This window comes from Salmo salar, chromosome ssa11, assembly GCF_905237065.1.
Source record: "Salmo salar chromosome ssa11, Ssal_v3.1, whole genome shotgun sequence".
Lineage (NCBI taxonomy): Eukaryota > Metazoa > Chordata > Actinopteri > Salmoniformes > Salmonidae > Salmo > Salmo salar.
Window position 1 is genome coordinate 92,145,182 of NC_059452.1, and position 23,219 is coordinate 92,168,400.

General features: G+C 43.4%; 2 protein-coding genes across 6 annotated transcripts; one reads left to right on the forward strand and one right to left on the reverse strand.

Moving 5' to 3' along the window:
• Positions 1–1,269: 1,269 nt before the first annotated feature.
• On the reverse strand, positions 1,270–5,119 carry zbed4l2 (zinc finger BED-type containing 4-like 2). Of its 2 annotated transcripts, none has more exons than XM_014128949.2 (2): positions 4,801–5,119; positions 1,270–4,183 (listed from the first exon to the last, which is right to left on the reverse strand). In XM_014128949.2, the coding sequence occupies exons 1-2, from the start codon at positions 5,027–5,029 to the stop codon at positions 1,677–1,679; spliced, it is 2,736 nt and encodes a 911-aa protein (XP_013984424.2). In that variant the 5' UTR covers positions 5,030–5,119; the 3' UTR covers positions 1,270–1,676. The 2 variants fall into 2 exon arrangements, with proteins under 2 accessions (XP_013984424.2, XP_013984425.2); XM_014128950.2 differs by lacking the exon at positions 4,801–5,119 and adding an exon at positions 4,453–4,786.
• On the forward strand, positions 5,120–23,209 carry napaa (N-ethylmaleimide-sensitive factor attachment protein, alpha a). 4 transcript variants are annotated; one of them, XM_014128955.2, is made up of 11 exons: positions 5,120–5,350; positions 6,793–6,875; positions 6,972–7,088; positions 7,285–7,331; positions 7,485–7,562; positions 7,866–7,921; positions 8,051–8,135; positions 15,027–15,131; positions 15,217–15,285; positions 15,454–15,504; positions 22,053–23,209. In XM_014128955.2, exons 1-11 carry the CDS (start codon positions 5,256–5,258, stop codon positions 22,152–22,154), a joined length of 888 nt encoding a protein of 295 aa, XP_013984430.1. In that variant the 5' UTR covers positions 5,120–5,255; the 3' UTR covers positions 22,155–23,209. The 4 variants fall into 4 exon arrangements, with proteins under 4 accessions (XP_013984430.1, XP_013984431.1, XP_013984432.1 ...); XM_014128956.2 differs by lacking the exon at positions 15,454–15,504; XM_014128957.2 differs by lacking the exon at positions 15,027–15,131.
• Positions 23,210–23,219: the final 10 nt, after the last annotated feature.

Sequence of the window (23,219 nt, forward strand, 5' to 3'; positions counted from 1 at the left end):
ACATGACTGGAAATGCAGATAAGCATTTGTACTTTAAAAACTTTTTTTTTTTTTTTTTAAAGGTAGGGGCGTGGATCAGAAAACCAGTCACTATCTGGTGACCACCATTTGCCTCAAGAAGCGTGACATCTCCTTCGCATAGAGTTGATCAGGCTGTTGATTGTGACCTGTGGAATGTTGTCCCACTCCTCTTCAATGGCTGTGCAAAGTTGTTGGATATTGGCGGGAACTGGAACACGCTGTCGTACACGTAAATCCAGAGCATACCTAACATGCTCAATGGGTGACATGTCTGGTTAATATGCAGGCCATGGAAGAACTGGGAAATGTTCAGCTTCCGGGAATTGTGTACAGATCCTTGCGGCATGGGGCCGTGCATTATCATGCTGAAACATGAGGTGATAGCAACGGAAGAATGGCACGACAAGGGGCCTCGGGATCTCCGTGCATTCAAATTGCCATTGATAAAATGCAATTGTGTTCGTTGTCCGTAGCTTATGCCCATACCATAACCCCACCGCCAACACGGGGCACTCTGTTCACAACGTTGACATCAGCAAACTGCTCGTCCACACAATGCCATACATGTGGTCCGCGGTTGTGAGGCTGGTTGGACACACTGCCAAATTCTGTAAAAAGACTTGAGGCGGCATATGGTAAATAAATGAACATTCAATTCTCTGGCAACAGCTCTGGTAGACATTCCTGCAGTCAGCATGGCAATTGCACGCTCCCTCAAAACTTGAGACATCTGTGGCATTATGTTCTGTGACAAAACTGCACCTTTTAGAGTGCACCTGTGTAATGATCATATTGTTTAATCAGCTTCTTGATATGCCACACCTGTCAGGTGGATGGATTATCTTGGCAAAGGAGAAATGCTCACTAACAAGGATGTAAACAAATTTGTACACAAAATTTGAAAGAAATCAGCTTTTTGTGCATATGGAACATTTCTGGGATTTGTTTTTCTGCTCATGAAACATGGGACCAACACTTTACATGTTGCGTTTATATTTTTGTAGTTCAGGAAGTGTACTGGGCTTTACCTAAGTGGTATTTCCTCTATTGTGAGAGTGTTGATGAAAGTTACATTTGTCTCACTCAGGTGTTGTTTTAAAATAAATGTTATTGAAATACTTTTGTTTGTTTGAAAATGTTTGAATGTTTTTTTAACCATTCCTTTAATGCAACAGTTCTTCACGGATAGTGTTTGAGACATTTCTTACTTCTAAATGAACATTATGCTGCAATTATTGAACAAGCGTCGCTGCTGAACCAGTGTTTTTACTTCATGCAAACCAAGGACAAAGTGCAACAACTCCTAACAACTTTACATATAAGATACATATTATTTGGTATGGTACACATTGAAAGCACTTTACAACGACTTATGATGAAAATTCACAGCTCACATGTAGATATGTAGGCCAGACACTAGTAGGCCAGACACTTTTTACATGTAAAAACAGATGGCACACAAGTGTGGCTTTGAGCCCAATAGCTGCATAATTTTTTTGCCTTGTCATTGATTTTTCAACCCTTTACCTAGATGAGTTGAAATCAGCTAAATCTTAGGCAGGAATGGATGGATATTTTCTCACAGGCCTATGTTGAGTGTGCATATCGACAACTCTGTTCTTACTATGATAAAGGTATATCGACTGACTACAAGCTCACAACTCCTCCCCTCCCATCCAAGTCTTGCTCTCATAGGACACTAAAGACTGATACAGAGTCTCTCTTGTCTTCTTGGCTCCATTCCTGTCACTGCCCCTTCCTTCATGCCCCATAGACCCTCCCATCAGTTTCTCCACATAGTCACTGTTCTGGTGAAGGAAAATAATATGATCCAAATGCTGGGGCCCCAGAATGGCCCTGCGTTGAGCAACAGTAGTCTCTCTAGGAGCAAAAGCTCTGTCTGCAGCCATAGCCGTAGTAGGAATAGCCAGAAATGTACGGGCAAGTCTGGCCACGGCAGGGAAGCGATGCTCCTTGGAGTGCCACCAGTGGAGAGGTGACAGGCTACGTTTGCACAACGGCTCTGCAATGTAGTTCTCCAGCTGTTGGTGGATCTCAGGCATTCGCTCAGTGGGATCCTCTCCTAGCAGTATGTCGTACATGGTTTTGGCCACTGGGCTCACTTGATTATAGGAAGGGGGCTGCAGATGAACGATTGTTGACTGAGAGTTAATCAATCTCATATTAGTCACTCCCCTTTCCCTTCCCTCTTTGCCCTTCTCATCATCACCTCCTTTATCACGCTCTCTGCTTATTTCCTCTGCCTCTATTTGCGCTTGAGCAGATAACAGTTCTTTAACCTTGTCGTGCAGCTTACTACGTGCATGTGGGCTGAGGAAGCGCAGCTCCTTAAACCTCGGGTCCAGGAATGAGGAGAGGACGGCAGGGCTGTCCAGTAAGGCCTCCTCTTCACTCAGTCTCCACTGTCGCTCCATTCCTGACTGCACGGTCTCCATGACTCCTCGAGCCACAGGGCAGCTGCTCTCTGCGATGTGTTGCCTTAGGACACGGAATACGCCATGCAGGCACGGCATAAGGGCGGAGATGGACACATTTATGTCCTCACTCAAAAAGGAGGCAGCGATGCGCATGGTCTTAAGAACTGGCACCAGCTCCTGGAGGAGGCGCCACTGGTGGTCCACTAAATTTGGAGCAGCTTTCTGCTCCTCTAGAACTGAGCTCACCACCCATTTCAGCCCTAGCAGACTCTCACACATTTCGATAGTAGTTGCCCAGCGCCCTGGGTCATCCAGCGCCAGACAAGCACCGGCTTTATTAGCAGCTTCTGCTTTGTGGATCAGAGCGGCAGCAGCAGGTGTGTCATGCTGGAAATGTGAAATAATCCTACGGGCCTCAGAAAGAGCCTGTCTGACAGGTTCCATCCATAGCCCTTCCTGGATGCAGAGTTTGAGGGCTTCCCCTGCACAGTGTAATGCTACCCAGCTCGCTGGGAGATCCTGAGGCGATTGGCCTGGTCCAGCAATTTGATTTTCTTTCTGAAGTCCCATATTCACAGTACCTCTGGCCTCTGAGGTCCTGGGAGTATTGTGCACAACACAGAAAACAGAGCTCTGGGGGAGATGGAAGTCAGAGAGAACTGCCTTTAGGGTGTCACCAAATTGAGTGAACCCACTTCCACAAGCCCTCTCTCTGATATCGGTCATGGGACGGGTCCGCAGCACACAACGGGCCAAGCGCCAGTCTTTGTCAATAAAATGTGCACTTACAGTGAAGAACAGCCGGCCGCTTGCTCCCACCTCACAACCTGCTACTGACCGCCAGTATTCAGTGCAAAGTGTTATGCCACGTGGTGCCAGGCCAGACTGAAGACACTGCTGCAGTTGCCGTTTAAGAACATCATAGCGATGCCAAATAAGGCTGCCGAGCTGAGAGGGAGATGGCACTTGGTACTGTGGTTCTAAGCAGCTCAATAGAAGACGAAATCCCCTCTCCTCCACCACAGACAGTGGCTGCAAGTCCCTGTACACCACTTCTAATATTAGGTCAGTCAGGAACCCAGTTCGCTTATCATTGGACTCCTTGATACAAGTGCCACTGCGATTGCTATCACCAAAGTGGTTGTTCTCACTGTATAGTAATCCAGTATTTGAATTTGACGGTTCCAAATCTCGGCTGCAGACAGGGTTTGCATTGGCACCGCCTCCTACATCTGGGGGAGCACATGTGATTCGTGCACGTTTGGCCGTCCCTTGTTCAGGAGATAAGTCAGCATCCTGCTGCTCCTCCTTTACAACTACGTGCAAATCTGGCTGGAACATGCATGTGTTAGCAGTAGTAGATGTAGTGGAGACATTGCAGGGGAATCTGGGCTGGGCCATTGGCTGAGGTGATGTAGCTGGAAACGGGGCCAAGGCCACCACTGTGTTATGGAGTACAGGTGGCCCATTGTCGCGTATATTATGTTTGCGGACAAGGTGCTCCCTCATAGTCGTAGTGCTGTTGTGAAAAGACAACTGTCTCTTGCATATATTACACTCAACATGCATCTCATTAAGCTGGATATAGTAATTCCAAACTGTAGACTTGCGTCTATCCAGAACCAGTCCTGGTGCTCCCCGATCCCCCCTTCTCCTCAAATTTGGTCCAAGACTGCTGGACAACGGGTACCCTCGGAAATCCATGTTAGAGTTGTCAGAGATCACTGGAATGCAAGATAAATACACATTTGTTCAATGTTAGGTCAATCTGTGACTTGTTACATAGCTCCCAAATATTAACATGTAGAAAAATAATTGCCATTTAACTACCTTGGCAATAACTAACTAAAAAGGGCACAGAAAACATGCACTAATTGTATGACCATCATGTTTGGCATGCATGTTGATTTCCTTTTCTATCTCAAAACATGACTAAGGATCTCAAGATGTTCTCCTGACAGAAATATTTTCTCCACCAAAGAGTTAGAGGTACCTTTGCTCCTGGCCTGTCTGTCAGTTCAGACTAGGATCCATTGATCTTTGATAATGGTATATTTCACCTGAGATGAACGACTATATCCAACTATTAATTATCTCGAGTCCAGAATAAATTGATTATTATATATTAATTTTTTTAACTGTATCACAAATATCGCCATAAAATTACGGCGCCCGTAGTTTCAAAATAAGGCCATCTCTATCAAACTAAAGACCTTTGAACAGGAACTGATCAAAGACTTTGGGTTATAGTCAAAAGTGCATACGTTGAGAAAAACGAGAAACATTCAAATAACCAAATACAATTTTGACCAACTGAATGCATATGATCATGCAAAAATACCTGTGATTTCCGAGTCTGACTCTACATCATCACTAGGTTTAGCTTTAGTGACGAGAGGATGTTTTTTTCGCAAATGGTATTGCAAGCTTGTTTTGCTGCGGTGGTAGGAAAAGCTCTGTTCGCAATGGAAACAGTAAACTATGCTTTTGTCTGTTAAGATTCCTTTCGCATCCAATTTAAAGCCAAAACTTCCATATAAACTTCCTTTGAGTGGTTTATAGCCTTCCATTGTTAATAGTAATGGTCAGTGATATAGATAACCTTTGCTAAAATGTCTCAGAAAAGTACCATACCACCACGAGTTTTTATTACTGATCACCTGATTTTACACTTCCGGTTTCAGTGTGACGTAACGCGTAGTTAAACATAAATACGTTTAACTGAGTTTACTGTTTTCTGCAGTGGATACCACGATCGATTTTCAGAGCTCACGAATAATCATTTGGTTTAAAAAGATGGATAATTCCGGGAAAGAGAAGGAGGCTTTGACTCTCATGACGGAGGCTGATAAAAAGATGAAATCCTCACGAGGATTTGGGACGTTGTTCGGGTAAACGCAAACTGGCCTAGCTAACCTTTGGTAGCTATCGTTGGCGTGTTTGTTTTGTATTAGCTAACGTTCGCCACTTGTTCCAGATCCCATACATTTATTTTAACATGAAAGTATGTAGCTGCGAAACACAATAAAAAACACTAAAATAATAACGTTATGTACAGTGACGATAACGTTAACTAACTAGCTATGTCCCACACCAAATGTTTAGCCACAGTCTACTCAGATTCCCTATTCATCTGTGGTCTACTGACAGTGTTGTCATTTCACTTTGCTGGCTCCATCTGTTAAGTGGTTTAGCCAACTCATTTTTGCTTCCCCCCCCCCCAAAAAAATATGTTTTTAAACAAGATAATGACAACATATCTCTGTTACTTTTCTGTTTCATGAGTTGCAGTTGTTTTGCATCATCTCTTTTTTTGTTGCTTCTCTTTATGAATTATCTTTATTCCATACTTAATAGTCTACGTATATATTATTATGATTTTATTTCCTAAATATTTCTCTAGTTTTTGGAATCAAACGAGGAAATTAGCATCAAAACATTACATTTACATTAAATATTACAAAAAGGATTTGAGATTGATTGCAAGAAAAGTTAAAATATCGACAATATCCCATAATTTGCCCCCTCCGCTTTCTTAATCATAAACTTTGTTAACATCCAATTGGCAACAGATTTTCATGCTACTATTCATAAATCCGCATTAAAAACTATATGTGCATTTTCCCAACAGAGATGTTTCCATCAAATTGGATTTGTTGCAGATAAAAGGCTGTGCGCGATGACGTAGTGCAAATAAAATATATTTTGCGGTTAAATTCCCATGTACGGAATAAAACATACACGTTAAATGAGTTTCCAACGGATTTTACACTCTACTGATGGTTATCACACTTTTTTTTGCTTTATATAGTCTGCTATTGGCAAGTGCACTCCAGCCCACAGCACTATCGAGGGTCTTATTCTGGTGACGCTGTAATCGAAGTTTGGCTGCCATTTGACAAACAAAAATAGTCTCGCTCTTTTGTCCATAATAATAATCTCATCATGTAGGCTATATGTGCTCTCTAGCCAATACCAGAGTTGGCACACTCGCTATATATCGCAATATTGTTTGGAAACCCATTTAACTTGTGTTTTTTATTCAGTACATGGGAATTTAACAGCAAAATATATGTTATGTGCACTACGTCATCACGCACAGACTTGTATATGCAACAAGTCAATTTGATGGGAACATCTCTGTTGGGAAAATAGGCATATTGTTTTTATACGGATTTTTAAATATTTGCATAAAAATCTGTCTCCAATTGGATGGGGAAAAAATATCGGGAACACCTTTTTTTTGTCTTGTTCCTTCATTGTCATGACCAACATGTTTTGATAGTGATATGTAGTATTAGGTCTAAATAATATTTTCTGTCTTTTTCTCCAGAGGTTCATCCCGCAAGTATGAGGAAGCCTGTGACATGTATGTGAGGGCAGCAAACATGTTCAAAATGGCCAAGAATTGGAGTGGTAAGATTTGGTTAGAATTGAATAGTGGACATTTAGAACTGCAAGGGGTGTGTGGGGTGTAACCAACATAATATCTTGGTTCATATTTTGTTCCAGCTGCTGGCAACGCATTTTCTCAAGCAGCACACCTTCATCTGCAGATGGACAACAAACTCGATGGAGCCATCAATTTCCTTGATGCAGGCAATGCTTTCAAAAAAGCAGACCCACAGGGTACATCCTGTTTTACTTTACACTCTGAAAAAGATTACAGTTGCATTATCAACATTATTGGGTTATGGGACAGATATATACACACACACACACACATGTTATTATATTCTCAAGGGTCGAGAATATATGCCACTGTATATGCCCTATTATAATGTAATTTGGGGTTTCTAATTGAATGTACTTTTTATCTCCACAGAGGCCATCAACTGCCTGAACCAAGCCATTGACATTTACACAGACATGGTGAGAAGCTGGGAGTATTTCTGCATTCACTACACAGTGTAATAATAAAGAAGTCAATCTCAAGCCTGCTCAATGATAGACAATTGTGCCTAGTGTTCAGGAGCACTGGTTGTATGGTGTGTTGATTATTATTTCACCTCTTCTTGTCTGCAGGGCCGTTTCACCATCGCAGCCAAACACCACATATCTATTGCTGAGATCTACGAGAGTGAGCTATTAGATGTTGATAAGGCCAGTCACTCACAAGAGCCTAATAGTGAATGTGGTATCCTGTAATGTATTTTATATATTTTTTATTTCACCTTTATTTAACTAGGCACGTCAATTAAGAACAAATTCTTATTTACAATGACAGCCTACACCTGCCAAACCCGGACGATGCTGGGCCAATTGTGCGCTGACCTATGGGACTCCCAGTCATGGCCGGTTGTGATACAGCCTGGATGTACTGTTTTCATAGATCTTTCGCACATATTTCAGCCTTTGATATCAATGAGAGGCCATGAAAAGTAAATGTGAATTTTTTATCCACAGGCCATTTGTCACTATGAACAGGCAGCAGATTACTACAAAGGGGAAGAGTCAAAGAGGTATTTTAACATTCTTGCGTAATCCCTTATGGGATTTACTGGTGTATTCCATCCCAATTTTCATACTTTTCTCTTGGTGTTGTGTAAATGTCTTTTGAACTGATTATTTACTTGCCAATCTAATTGTAGTGCTGCAAATAAATGCCTTCTGAAAGTTGCTACCTACACTGCCCAACTGGAACAGTACCAGAAAGCCATTGACATTTATGAACAGGTGTGTATTAACTCATGTACATTGCATTCAGAAAGTATTTAGACCCCTTGACTTTTTCCACATTTTGTTACGTTACAGCCTTATTCGAAAATGTATTCAATTGTTTTTTTCCCCTCATCAATCTACACACAATACCCCATAATAACAAAGTGAAAACAGGTTTTTAGAAATACTTTATTTACATAAGTATTCAGACCCTTTGCTATGAGACTTGAAATTGAGCTCAGGTGCATCCTGTTTCCATTGATCATCCTTGAGATGTTTCTACAACTTGGAGTCCACCTGTGGTAAATTCAATTGATTGGACATGATTTGGAAAGGCACCCACCTGTCTATATAAAGTCCCACAGTTGACATTGCATGTCAGAGCAAAAACCAAGCCATGAGGTCAAAGGAATTGTCTGTAGAGCTCTGAGAGAGGATTGTGTCGTGGCACAGATCTGGGGAAGGGTAGTAAAATATTTCTGCAGCATTGAAGGCCCCCATGAACACAGTGGCCTCCATCATTCTTAAATGGAAGAAGTTTGTAACCACCAAGAATCTTCCTAGAGCTGGCCGCCCGGGAAAACTGAGCAATTGTGGGAGAATGGTCTTGGTCTGACAGAGCTCCAGAGTTCCTCTGTGGAGATGGGAGAACCTTCCAGAAGGACAACCATCTGTGCAGTACTCCACCTTTATGGTAGTGGCCAGACGGAAACCACTCCTCAGTAAAAGGCACATGACAGTCTGCTTGGAGTTTGCCAAAAGGCACCTAAAGGACTCACACCATGAGAAACAAGATCAAATCAAATTGTATTTGTAATATGCACCGAATACAACCTTACCGTGAAATGCTTACTTACAAGCCCTTAACCAACAATGCAGTTCAAGAAATAGAGTTAAGAAAATATGTACTAAATAAACTAAAGTGAATTAAAAAAAATAAAAAAATAAAGTAGCACAAGAAAATTACATAACAATATTGAGGCTACAGTGAGGGAAAAAAGTATTTGATCCCCTGCTGATTTTGTACGTTTGCCCACTGACAAAGAAATTATCAGTCTATAATTTTAATGGTAGGTTTATTTGAACAGTGAGAGACAGAATAACAAACAAATCCAGAAAAACACATGTCAAAAATGTTATAAATTGATTTGCATTTTAATGAGGGAAATAAGTATTTGACCCCTCTGCAAAACATGACTTAGTACTTGGTGGCAAAACCCTTGTTGGCAATCACAGAGGTCAGGCATTTGTTGTAGTTGGCCACCAGGTTTGCAGTACTTCTCTAAGTCGTTGAGGTTTCGAGGCTGACGTTAGGCAACTCGAACCTTCAGCTCCCTCCACAGATTTGGCTAGGCCACTCCAGGACCTTATTGTGTTTCTTCTTGAGCCACTCCTTTGTTGCCTTGGCCGTGTGTTTTGGGTCATTGTCATGCTGGAATACCCATCCACGACCCATTTTCAATGCCCTGGCTGAGGGAAGAAGGTTCTCACCCAAGATTTGACGGTACATGGCCCCGTCCATCGTCCCTTTGATGCGGTGAAGTTGTCCTATCCCCTTAGCAGAAATACACCCCCAAAGCATAATGTTTCCACCTCCATGTGTCACGGTGGGGATGTTGATCTTGGGGTCATAGGCAGCATTCCTCCTCCTCCAAACACGGCGGTCTCATCTGACCACAACTTTCACCCAGTTGTCCTCTGAATCATTCAGATGTTCATTGGCAAACTTCAGACGGGCATGTATATGTGCTTTCTTGAGCAGGGGGACCTTGCGGGCGCTGCAGGATTTCAGTCCTTCACGGCGTAGTGTGTTACCAATTGTTTTCTTGGTGACTATGGTCCCAGCTGCCTTGAGATCATTGACAAGATCCTCCCGTGTAGTTCTGGGCTGATTCCTCACCATTCTCATGATCATTGCAACTCCACGAGGTGAGATCTTGCATGGAGCCCCAGGCCGAGGGAGATTGACCGTTCTTTTGTGTTTCTTCCATTTGCGAATAATCGCACCAAATGTTGTCACCTTCTCACCAAGCTGCTTGGCGATGGTCTTGTAGCCCATTCCAGCCTTGTGTAGGTCTACAATCTTGTCCCTGACATCCTTGGAGAGCTCTTTGGTCTTGGCCATGGTGGAGAGTTTGAAATCTGATTGATTGATTGCTTCTGTGGACAGGTGTTTTTTATACAGGTAACAAACTGAGATTAGGAGCACTCGCTTTAAGAGTGTGCTCCTAATCTCAGCTCGTTACCTGTATAAAAGACACCTGGGAGCCAGAAATCTTTCTGATTTGAGAGGGGTTCAAATACTTATTTCCCTCATTAAAATGCAAATCAATTTATAACATTTTTGACTTGCGTTTTTCTGGATTTTTTTGTTGTTATTCTGTCTCTCACTGTTAAAATAAACCTACCATTAAAATGATAGACTGATAATTTCTTTGTCAGTGGGCAAACGTTCAAAATCAGCAGGGGATCAAATACTTTTTTCCCTCACTGTATATGCGGGGGTACAATTTAGTCGAGGTAAGTTGTAAAGTGACTATGCATAGATAATAAACAGCGAGTAGCAGCAGTGTAAAAACAAAGGGGAGGGGGTCTCAATGTTAATAGTCTGGGTGGCCATTTGAATTGTTCAGCAGACTTATGGCTTGGGGGTAGAAGCTGTTAAGGAGCCTTTTGGTCCTAGACTTGGCTCTCCGGTAGCAGAGAGAACAGTCTATGACTTTGGTGACTGGAGTCTTTGACAATTTTTTGGGCCTTCCTCTAACACGCCTAGTATATAGGTCCTGGATGTCAGGAATCTTGGCCTCAGTGATTTACTGGGCTGTACCTACTACCCTCTGTAGCGCCTTACGGTCAGATGCCGAGCAGTTGCCATACAGGCGGTGATACAACCAGTCAGGATGCTCTCGATGGTGCAGCTGTAGAACTTTTTGAGGATCTGGGAACCCATGCCAAATCTTTTCAGTCTCCTGAGGGGGAAAAGGTGTTGTCGTGCCCTCTTCACGGCTGTCTTGGTGTGTTTGGACCATGATAGTTCGTTGGTGATGTGGACACTAAGGAACTTGAAATTCTCGACCCGCTCTACTTCAGCCCTGTCGATGTTAATGGGGGCTTGTTCGGCCCTTCTTATCCACTTTCAGCTCCTTTATCTTGCACACATTGAGGGAGAGGTTGTTGTCCTGGCACCAGACTACCAGGTCTGACTTCCTCCCTATAGGCTGTCTCATCATTGTCGTTGATCAGGCTGTTGTGTCGTCAGCAAACTTAATGATGGTGTTGGAGTCGTGCTTGGCCACGCAGTTGTGGGTGAACAGGGCGTACAGGAGGGGACTAAGCATGCACCCCTGAGGGGTCCCAGTGTTGAGGATTAGTGTGGCAGATGTGTTGTTGCCTACCCTTACCACCTGGGGGCAGCCCATCAGGAAGTCCAGGATCTAGTTGCAGAGGGAGGTGCTTAGTCCCAGGGTCCTTAGTGCCCACAAAGATAGATAATCATTAAGCTATGTTGTTGAGCTGTAGTCAATGAACAGCATTCTTACATGGGTGTTCCTTTTGTCCAAGTGGGAAAGGGCAGTGTGACGTGCAATAGAGATTGCTTCATCTGTGGATCTGTTGGGGCAGTATGCGAATTGGAGTGGGTCTGGTGTTTCCGGCATGATGGTGTTGATGTGAGCCATGACCAGCCTTTCAAAGCACTTCATGGCTACTGACTTGAGTGCTACTGGCAGTAATAATTTAGGCAGGTTACCTTCGCTTTCTTGGGTACAGGGATTATGGTGGTCTGTTTGAAACATGTAGGTATTACAGACTTAGACAGGGAGAGGTTGAAAATGTCGGTGAAGACACTTGACAGTTGGTCCGCGCATGCTTTGAGTACACATCCTGGTAATCCATCTGGCCCTCGGCTTTGTGAATGATGACCAGTTTTAAAGGTCTTACTCACATCGGCTACGGAGAGCGTGATCACAGTCTTCTGGAACATCTGGTGCTCTCATGCATGCCTCAGTGTTGCTTGCTTTGAAGCGAGCATACAAGGCATTTAGCTTGTCTGGTAGGCTCGCATCACTGGGCAGCTCGCTGCTGGGTTTCCCTTTGTAGTCCGTAATATTTTTCAAGCCCTGCCACATCCGATGAGCGTCAGAGCCGTTGTAGTAGGATTCAATCTTTGTCCTGTGTTGACACTTTGCCTATTTGATGGTTCGTCTGAGGGTATAGCGGGATTTCTTTATAAGCGTCCGGATTAGTGTCCCGCTCCTTGAAAGCGGCAGCTCTAGCCTTCAGCTCAGTGCGGATGTTGTCTGTAATCCATTGCTTCTGGTTGGGACATGTACGTAGTACAGTCACTGTGGAACGACGTCGATGTACTTATTGATGAAGCCGGTGACTGAGGTGGTATATTCCTCAATGCCATTGAATAAATCCTGGAACATATTCCAGTCTGTGCTAGCAAAACAGTCCTGTAGCGTAGAATCCGCATCATCTGACCACTTCCATTTTGAGTGAGTCACTGGTAATTCCTGCTTTAGTTTTTGCTCGTAAGCAGGAATCAGGAGGATAGAATTATGGTCAGATTTGCCAAATGGGGGGCAAGGGAGAGCTTTGTATGTGTCTCAGTGTGTGGAGTAAAGGGGGTCTAGAGTTGTTTTTTTCCCCCCTCTGGCTGCACATGTGACATGCTGGTAGAAATGAGTTAAAACTGATTTAAGTATGCCTGCATTAAAGTCCCCGGCCACTAGGAGCGCCACTTCTGGATGAGCATTTTCTTGTTTGCTTATGGCCTTATTCAGCTCGTTGAGTGCGGTCTTAGTGCCAGCATCGGTTTGTGGTGGTTAAGACGGCTACGAATAATATAGATAAGAACTCTCTTGGTAGATGGTGTGGTCTACAACTTATCATGAGGTATTTTTCATTCAAGGGTTTTTCTTTATTTGACTATTTTCTACATTGTAGAATAATTGTGAAGACATCAAAAATATGAAATAACACATGTTGTAACGACAAAAAGTGTTAAACAAATCAAATAATTTTGATATTCTTCAAATAGCCACCCTTTGCCTTGATGACAGCTTTGCACACTCTTGGAATTTCTCTCGACCAGCTTCATGAGGTAGTCACCTGGAATGCATTTCAATTAACAGGTGTGCCTTCTTAAAAGTTAATTTGTGGAATTGCTTTCCTTTTTAATGCGTTTGTGCCAATCAGTTGTTGTAACAAGGTATGGGGGGTATACAGAAGATAGCTCTATTTGGTAAAATACATATTCCAATACATATTCCATATAAGTCCATATTATGGCAAGAACAGCTCAAATAAGCAAAGAGAAACGACAGTCCATCATTCCTTTGAACGTTTCTTCAAGTGCAGTCTCAAAAAACAAGCGCTATGATGAAACTGGCTCTCATGAGGACCGCCACAGGAATGGAAGACCCAGAGTTACCTCTGCTGCAGAGGATAAGTTCGTTAAAGTTACCAGCCCAGAAATTGCAGCCCAAATAAATGCTTCAGAGTTCAAGTAACAGACGCATCTCAACATCAACTGTTCATAGGAGACTGTGTGAATTAGGCCTTCATGGTCGAATTACTGCAAAGAAACCACTACTAAAGGACACCAATAAGAAGGAAAGACTTGCTTCGGCCAAGTATTACGAGCAATGGACATTAGACCGGTGGAAATTTGTCCCTTTGGTCTGGAGTCCAAATTGGAGATTTTTGGTTCTAACCGCTGTGTCTTTGTGAGACGGTGTGGGTGAACGAATGATCTCCGCATGTGTGGTTCCTACCCTTAAGCATGGAGGAGGAGGTGGTGTTATGGTGTGGGGGTGCTTTGCTGGTGACACGGTCTGTGATTTATTTAGAATTCAAGGCACGCTTAACCAGCATGGCTACCACAGCATTCTGCAGCGACACGCCATCCGGTTTGGGCTTAGTGGTACGATCATTCATTCTTCAACAGGACAATGACCCAACACACCTCCAGGCTGTGTAAGGGCTATTTTACCAAGAAGGAGAGTGATGGAGTGCTGCATCGGATGACCTGGCCTCCGCAATTCCCCGACCTCAACCAAATTGAGATGCTTTGGAATGAGTCAGACCGCAGAGTTAAGGAAAAGCAGCCAACAAGTGCTCAGCATATGTGGGAACTCCAAGACTGTTGGAAAAGTATTCCAGGTGAAGCTTGTTGAGAGAATGCCAAGAGTGTGCGAAGCTGTCAAGGCAAGGGTGGCTATTTGAAGAATCTCAAATAGAAAATGTATTTTGATTTATATAACACTTTTTTGGGTACTACATGATTTCATAGTTTTGATGTCTTCACAATTATTCTACAATGTAGAAAATAGTAAAAATAAAGAAAAACCCATGAATGAGTAGGTGTTATAAAACTTTTGACCGGTAGCGTAGATGCTCTGTCCTGACGATGTCGTCGTTCAGCCACGTCTCGGTAAAACTTAATATTTTACCGTTTTTTTTTTGTAATGTCCGGTTGGTAGGATAGTCTTAATTGTAGATCGCCCAGTTTGTTTTCCAATGATGGCACGTTGGCCAATAATACGGAGGGAAGTGGTGGTTTACCCACTCGTCTGCGAATTCTTACAAGGCACCCCACCCTCCTCCATCTTTTCTTCATGCTGATGATGGGGATTTGGTTCTTGTGTTGACAAAGCAGTATATCCATCGCATCGGACTCATTAAAGAAAATTATCTTTGTCCAGTTCGAGGTGAGGAATCGCTGTTCTGATGTCCAGAAGCTCTTTTCGGTCATAAGAGACGGCAGCATCAACATTGTGTACAAAATGAGTTTACAAACAATGTGAAAATACAGAAATAGCTCATTTTGGTTAGGAGCCCGTAAAACTTAGTGGGCTTTCCCAATTACCTTATTATGAGTTTGTTTTGTGTAATTCCTAGATCGGAACATATGCAATGGACAGCGTCCTGTTAAAGTATGGCGCTAAAGACCACTTCTTCAAAGCAGCTCTGTGTCACTTCTGTGTGGACATGCTTAATGCAAGGGTGAGCCTTTTATTTCTGTATACCTACATCACACAGCCTCTATGTACTAGTTTTGACCCTGTTCATATCTCTTGTCTACCAACAGCTGTCTGTACAGAGATATGAGGATATGTTTCCAGCCTTCTCAGACGCTAGAGAATGCAAACTGGTTAAGGTAAGTCTATTGTGTTTCAAAGTTAAACAGCTCTTTAAATGGCTTTTTATCTGAGTTGATCATTTATTGAACATTTATGGTTATTTGTAGTAGAAACCAAAAATAAAACATGGCATTTCCTGAGTGTTGTATTGTATACAATACATGTCTTTATGCTTATTTTAACAGAAACTTCTAGATGCATATGAGGAGCAGGATGTTGACGCATTCACTGATGCGGTAGGTTTTTTTTATACTTGCCATTCCATGATAACTGAATTAGAGGTCGACTGATTAATCGGAATGATCGATTAATTAGGGCCGATTTCAAGTTTTCATAACAATCGGTGATCGTCATTTTTGGACACCGATCATGGCCGATTACATTGCACTCCACGAGGAGACTGGGTGGCAGGCTGACTACCTGTTATGCAAGTGCAGCAAGGAGCCAAGATAAGTTGCTAGCTAGCATTAAACTTATCTTATAAAAAACAATCAATCTTAACATAATCACTAGTTAACTACACATGGTTGACGATATTACTAGTTTATCTAGCTTGTCCTGCGTTGCATATAATCGATGCGGTGCCTGTTAATTTATCATAGAATCATAGCCTACTTCGCCAAACGGGTGATTTAAGTGATTTAACCTCTCTCGGGTACGTGGGACGAAATCGTCCCACCTAGTCAACAGCCAGTGGAATCGAGTGGCGTGATATTCAAAAACCTTAAAAATGCTATAACTTCAATTTCTCAAACATATGACTATTTTACACCATTTTAAAGACGAGACTCGTTAATCTAACCACATTGTCTGATTTCAAAAAGGCTTTACAACGAAAGCAAAACATTAGATTATGTCAGGAGAGAACCCAGCCAGAAATAATCACACACCCATTTTTCAAGCTAGCATATAATGTCTCAAAAACCAAAATCACAGCTAAATGCAGCACTAACCTTTGATGATCTTCATCAGATGACACTCCTAGGACATTATGTTATACAATACATGCATGTTTTGTTCAATCAAGTTCATATTTATATCAAAAACCAGCTTTTTACATTAGCATGTGACGTTCAGAACTAGCAAACATACCGAAAACTTCCGGTGAATTTACTAAATTACTCACGATAAACGTTCACAAAAAACCTAACAATTATTTTAAGAATTATAGATACAGAACTCCTTTATGCAATCGCGGTGTCAGATTTTAAAATAGCTTTTCGGCAAAAGCACATTTTGCAATATTCTGAGTAGATAGCTCGCCATCACGGGCTAGCTAATTTGACACCCACCAAGTTTGGCGTTCACTAAACTCAGAATTACTATAAGAAAAATTGGATTACCTTTGCTGTTCTTCGTCAGAATGCAGTCCCAGGACTTCTACTTCATCACCCAATGTTGTTTTGGTTCCAAATAATCCATAGTTATGTTCAAATATCCTCTGTTTGGTCCGTGCGTTCAGGTCCCTATCCGAAGGGTGACGCGCGGGCGCATGTCGTGACAATTTTTTTTAAAATATTCCATTACCGTATTTCGAAGCATGTCAAACGCTGTTTAAAATACATTTTTATGCGATTTTTCTCGTAAAATAGCGATAATATTCCGACCGGGAGACGTTGTTTTCATTCAAAGACTGAAAGAAGAAAACGGTGTCTTCACGTGCGCGCCCGTGTCATTGTTCTCAGATCGACCACTATCCAGATGCGCTACTGTTTTTCAGCCAGGGACTGCAGAGTCATCATTCCCCGTTCTGGCGCCTTCTGAGAGCCTATGGGACCCTTAGAAAATGTCACGTTACAGCAGAGATCCTCTGTTTTCGATAAAGAGGCTATAGAAGGCCAAGAAATGGTCAGAGAGGGCACTTCCTGTATAGAATCTTCGCAGGTTTTGGCCTGCCATATGAGTTCTGTTATACTCACAGACACCATTCAAACAGTTTTAGAAACTTTAGGGTGTTTTCTATCCAAATCAAACAATTATATGCATTTTCTAGTTTCTGGGCAGGAGTAATAACCAGATTAAATCGGGTATGTTTTTTTATCCGGACGTGAAAATATTGCCCCCTACCCAAGAGAGGTTATCAAGCGCATTCGCGAAAAAAGCGCCTTTCTTAAAATCAATACACAAGTATATATTTTTAAACCTCCGTATTTAGTTAATATTGCCTGCTAACAAATTTATTTTAACTAGGGAAATTGTGTCACTTCTCTTGCGTTCTGTGCAACAGAGTCAGGGTATATGCAGCAGTTTGGGCCACCTGGCTCGTTGCGAACTGTGAAGACCATTTCTTCCTAACAAAGACAGCCTACTTCGCCAAATGGGGGATGATTTAACAAAAGCACATTTGTGAAAAAAGCACAGTCGTTGCACAAATGTACCTAACCATAAACATGAATGCCTTTCTTAAAATCAATACACAGAAATATATATTTTTAAACCTGCATATTTAGTTAAAAGAAATTCATGTTAGCAGGCAATATTAAACTAGGGAAATTGTGTCACTTCTCTTGCGTTCATTGTACGCAGAGTCCGGGTATATGCAACAGTTTGGGCTGCCTGGCTCGTTGCGAACTAATTTGCCAGAATTTTACTTCATTATGACATACATTTTACATTTTACATTTTAGACATTTAGCAGACGCTCTTATCCAGAGCGACTTACAAATTGGTGCATTCACCTATAATATCCAGTGGAACAACCACTTTACAATAGTGCATCTAAATCTTTTAAGGGGGGGGTTAGAAGGATTACTTTATCCTATCCCAGGTATTCCTTGAAGAGGTGGGGTTTCAGGTGTCTCCGGAAGGTGGTGATTGACTCCGCTGTCCTGGCGTCGTGAGGGAGCTTGTTCCACCATTGGGGTGCCAGAGCAGCGAACAGTTTTGACTGGGCTGAGCGGGAACTGTGCTTCCTCAGAGGTAGGGAGGCGAGCAGGCCAGAGGTGGATGAACGGAGTGCCCTTGTTTGGGTGTAGGGCCTGATCAGAGCCTGAAGGTACGGAGGTGCCGTTCCCCTCACAGCTCCGTAGGCAAGCACCATGGTCTTGTAGCGGATGCGAGCTTCGACTGGAAGCCAGTGGAGAGAGCGGAGGAGCGGGGTGACGTGAGAGAACTTGGGAAGGTTGAACACCAGACGGGCTGCGGCGTTCTGGATGAGTTGTAGGGGTTTAATGGCACAGGCAGGGAGCCCAGCCAACAGCGAGTTGCAATAATCCAGACGGGAGATGACAAGTGCCTGGATTAGGACCTGCGCCGCTTCCTGTGTGAGGCAGGGTCGTACTCTGCGAATGTTGTAGAGCATGAACCTACAGGAACGGGTCACCGCCTTGATGTTGGTGGAGAACGACAGGGTGTTGTCCAGGGTTACGCCAAGGCTCTTAGCACTCTGGGAGGAGGACACAAGGGAGTTGTCAACCGTGATGGCGAGATCATGGAACGGGCAGTCCTTCCCCGGGAGGAAGAGCAGCTCCGTCTTGCCGAGGTTCAGCTTGAGGTGGTGATCCGTCATCCACACTGATATGTCTGCCAGACATGCAGAGATGCGATTCGCCACCTGGTTGTCAGAAGGGGGAAAGGAGAAGATTAATTGTGTGTCATCTGCATAGCAATGATATGAGAGACCATGTGAGGATATGACAGAGCCAAGTGACTTGGTGTATAGCGAGAATAGGAGCGGGCCAAGAACAGAGCCCTGGGGGACACCAGTGGTGAGAGCACGTGGTGCGGAGACAGATTCTCGCCACGCCACCTGGTAGGAGCGACCTGTCAGGTAGGACGCAATCCAAGCGTGCGCGGTGCCGGAGATGCCCAGCTCGGAGAGGGTGGAGAGGAGGATCTGATGGTTCACGGTATCAAAGGCAGCAGATAGGTCTAGAAGGATGAGAGCAGAGGAGAGAGAGTTAGCTTTAGCAGTGCGGAGAGCCTCCGTGACACAGAAGAGCAGTCTCAGTTGAATGCCCAGTCTTGAAACCTGACTGATTAGGATCAAGAAGGTCATTCTGAGAGAGATAGCAAGAGAGCTGGCCAAGGACGGCGCGTTCGAGAGTTTTGGAGAGAAAGGAAAGAAGGGATACTGGTCTGTAGTTGTTGACATCGGAGGGATCGAGTGTAGGTTTTTTCAGAAGGGGTGCAACTCTCGCTCTCTTGAAGACGGAAGGGACGTAGCCAGCGGTCAAGGATGCGTTGATGAGCGAGGTGAGGTAGGGGAGAAGGTCTCCGGAAATGGTCTGGAGAAGAGAGGAGGGGATAGGGTCAAGTGGGCAGGTTGTTGGGCGGCCGGCCGTCACAAGACGCGAGATTTCATCTGGAGAGAGAGGGGAGAAAGAGGTCAAAGCACAGGGTAGGGCAGTGTGAGCAGGACCAGCAGTGTCGTTTGACTTAGCAAACGAGGATCGGATGTCGTCAACCTTCTTTTCAAAATGGTTGACGAAGTCATCCGCAGAGAGGGAGGAGGGGGGGAGGGGGAGGAGGATTCCGGAGGGAGGAGAAGGTAGCAAAGAGCTTCCTAGGGTTAGAGGCAGATGCTTGGAGTTTAGAGTGGTAGAAAGTGGCTTTAGCAGCAGAGACAGAAGAGGAAAATGTAGAGAGGAGGGAGTGAAAGGATGCCAGGTCCGCAGGGAGGCGAGTTTTCCTCCATTTTCGCTCGGCTGCCCGGAGCCCCTGTTCTGTGAGCTCGCAGTGAGTCGTCGAGCCACGGAGCAGGAGGGGAGGACCGAGCCGGCCTGGAGGATAGGGGACAGAGGAAATCAAAGGATGCAGAGAGGGAGGAGAGGAGGGTTGAGGAGGCAGAATCAGGAGATAGGTTGGAGAAGGTTTGAGCAGAGGGAAGAGATGATAGGATGGAAGAGGAGAGAGTAGCGGGAGAGAGAGAGCGAAGGTTGGGACGGCGCAATACCATCCGAGTAGGGGGAGAGTGAGAAGTGTTGGATGAGAGCGAGAGGGAAAAGGATACAAGGTAGTGGTCGGAGACTTGGAGGGGAGTTGCAATGAGATTAGTGGAAGAACAGCATCTAGTAAAGATGAGGTCAAGCGTATTGCCTGCCTTGTGAGTAGGGGGGGAAGGTGAGAGGGTGAGGTCGAAAGAGGAGAGGAGTGGAAAGAAGGAGGCAGAGAGGAATGAGTCGAAGGTAGACGTGGGGAGGTTAAAGTCACCCAGAACTGTGAGAGGTGAGCCATCCTCAGGAAAGGAACTTATCAAGGCGTCAAGCTCATTGATGAACTCTCCAAGGGAACCTGGAGGGCGATAAATGATAAGGATGTTAAGCTTGAAAGGGCTGGTAACTGTGACAGCATGGAGTTCAAATGAGGAGATAGACAGATGGGTCAGGGGAGAAAGAGTGAATGTCCACTTGGGAGAGATGAGGATTCCAGTGCCACCACCCCGCTGGCTCGATGCTCTAGGGGTATGCGAGAACACGTAGTCAGACGAGGAGAGAGCAGTAGGAGTAGCAGTGTTATCTGTGGTGATCCATGTTTCCGTCAGCGCCAGGAAGTCTAGGGACTGGAGGGTAGCATAGGCTGAGATGAACTCAGCCTTGTTGGCAGCAGACCGGCAGTTCCAGAGGCTGCCGGAGACCTGGAACTCCACGTGGGTCGTGCGCGCTGGGACCACCAGGTTAGAGTGGCAGCGGCCACGCGGTGTGGAGCGTTTGTATGGCCTGTGCAGAGGAGAGAGAACAGGGATAGGCAGACACATAGTAGACATACATTGCACAACCTTCAATGTTAACAGGAATATTTAGACTTATGGATGCCACCCGTTAGATAAAATACGTAACGGTTCCGTATTTCACTGAAAGAATAAAAGTTTTATTTTCGAAATGATAGTTTCCGGATTTGACCATGTTAATGACCTAAGGCTCGTATTTCTGTGTGTTATAATTAAGTCTATGATTTGATATTTGATAGAGCAGTCTGACTGAGCGGTGGTAGGCAGCAGCAGGCTCGTAAGCATTCATTCAAACAGCACTTTCGTGCGTTTGCCAGCAGCTCTTCGCAATGCTTCAAGCACAGCTCTGTTTATGACTTCAAGGCTATCAACTCACGAGATTAGGCTGGTGTAACCGATGTGAAATGGCTAGCTAGTTAGCGGGGTGCGCGCTAATAGCCTTTCAAACGTCACTCGCTCTGAGACTTGGAGTAGTTGTTCCCCTTGCTTTGCAAGGGCCACGGCTTTTATGGAGCGATGAGTAACGATGCTTCGAGGGTCGCTGTTTTCGATGTGTTCCTGGTTCGAGCCCAGGTAGGGGCGAGGAGAGGGACGGAAGCTATACTGTTACACTGGCAATACTATAGTGCCTATAAGAACATCCAATAGTCAAAGGTATATGAAATACAAATGGTATAGAGAGAAATAGTCCTATAATAACCTCAACCTAAAACTTCTTACCTAGGCATGTTGAAGATTCATGTTAAAAGGAACCACCAGCTTTCATATGTTCTGAGCAAGGAACTTAAACATTAGCTTTTTTACATGGCACATATTGCACTTTTACTTTCTTCTCCAACACTTTGTTTTTGCATTATTTAAACCAAATTGAACATGTTTCATTATTTATTTGAGGCTAAATTGATTTGATTGATGTATTATATTAAGTTAAAATAAAAGTGTTCATTCAGTATTGTTGTAATTGTCATTATTACAAATAAATAAAAATCGGCCGATCAATCGGTATCGGCTTTTTTGGTCCTCCAGTAATCAGTATCGGCATTGAAAAATTATAATTGTTCGACCTCTTAACTGAATTATGTTTGTCTATTAAACCATTTCTTCTTCTCTTAACAGGTGAAGGACTTTGACTCCATCTCAAGATTGGATCAGTGGAACACTACTATGTTACTGAGGATAAAGAAACAAATACAGGATGACGAGAGTGACCTTCGCTAATCCCCTCCCCTCTACTAATCCATCAGAACTAATCATCATCTCCCTCACTACTCCTGAAACTTTATCACATCACATTCCTGAATAACTTACCAATCTTAAATGTTTCTCTCTGAGTGGTTTCATCCTTTAATCACCAGGCATTGAACCCTTTAGTGTTTCATAACTGTCTATCCACTTATCAATCTGTGTGATGTGTTGTCAAGCAATAAGGGTCCTGGCCCAGACCCCAAAGAACTGGCTAAACCCTGTGTAGAATAGCACCAGGTAGATAAAGGTGTAGCCTACTGTACTAGCTAGCCCATCCAAATGAGGTGGATAATAACTTTGTTGTAGTTTTTTCTGTTGTGTTGTGTAATAGTAATTCCACACAACTGTCTTAAGTGTTAATGGTTTTAGGTCATTTCTGACCTGGACAGTTCCAGAGGCAACAGTATATTCTACTAGAACATACAGTATATGTCTTAAATTGGTTAGTTAATTAAAAACAATGTTTTAGTCATAAGTTGAGGCGTCTACTGTTAAATATATTGGTCATTGCTCAATTATGCTGCTGTTGTGTTACACAATAGCAAAGTCTCATCAGCCAACATTTTTTTTAGTTGCTATCTTATATTGAATTAAGACTTTGGAAGAGATGGAACACATGTTTTTAACTCTGTTGATGAGTATAATTATTTCAGTGGGTCTACTATCAGCCATTCATTCCCCTTTTAATCATTATTTATTGATCTCTGAACTGTGAACATTTTGAATTTTGTTTCATTATTATACTGTAGATACTATTTTTATGTTGTCATTCCAAAGGAGACCTCTTTAAATTCCTACACAGGAAGCTGGATTACCTCAGTGCTATTGGCAGAACTAGGATGATTCCATGGATTAACCTTCCATGGATTAAACATTTGGTTTTCATTTATCTTCTGGCTTGATTAATAAGAGGTAACATGTACATTAAAGTATGCATTACTCAAACAGCTGTATTACACAGCTACAGATGACTGTGATTGAAGGATGTGCAAGTTTGCAGTGAAACAATAAAAGCAGTTCATTATCCATATAATTGTC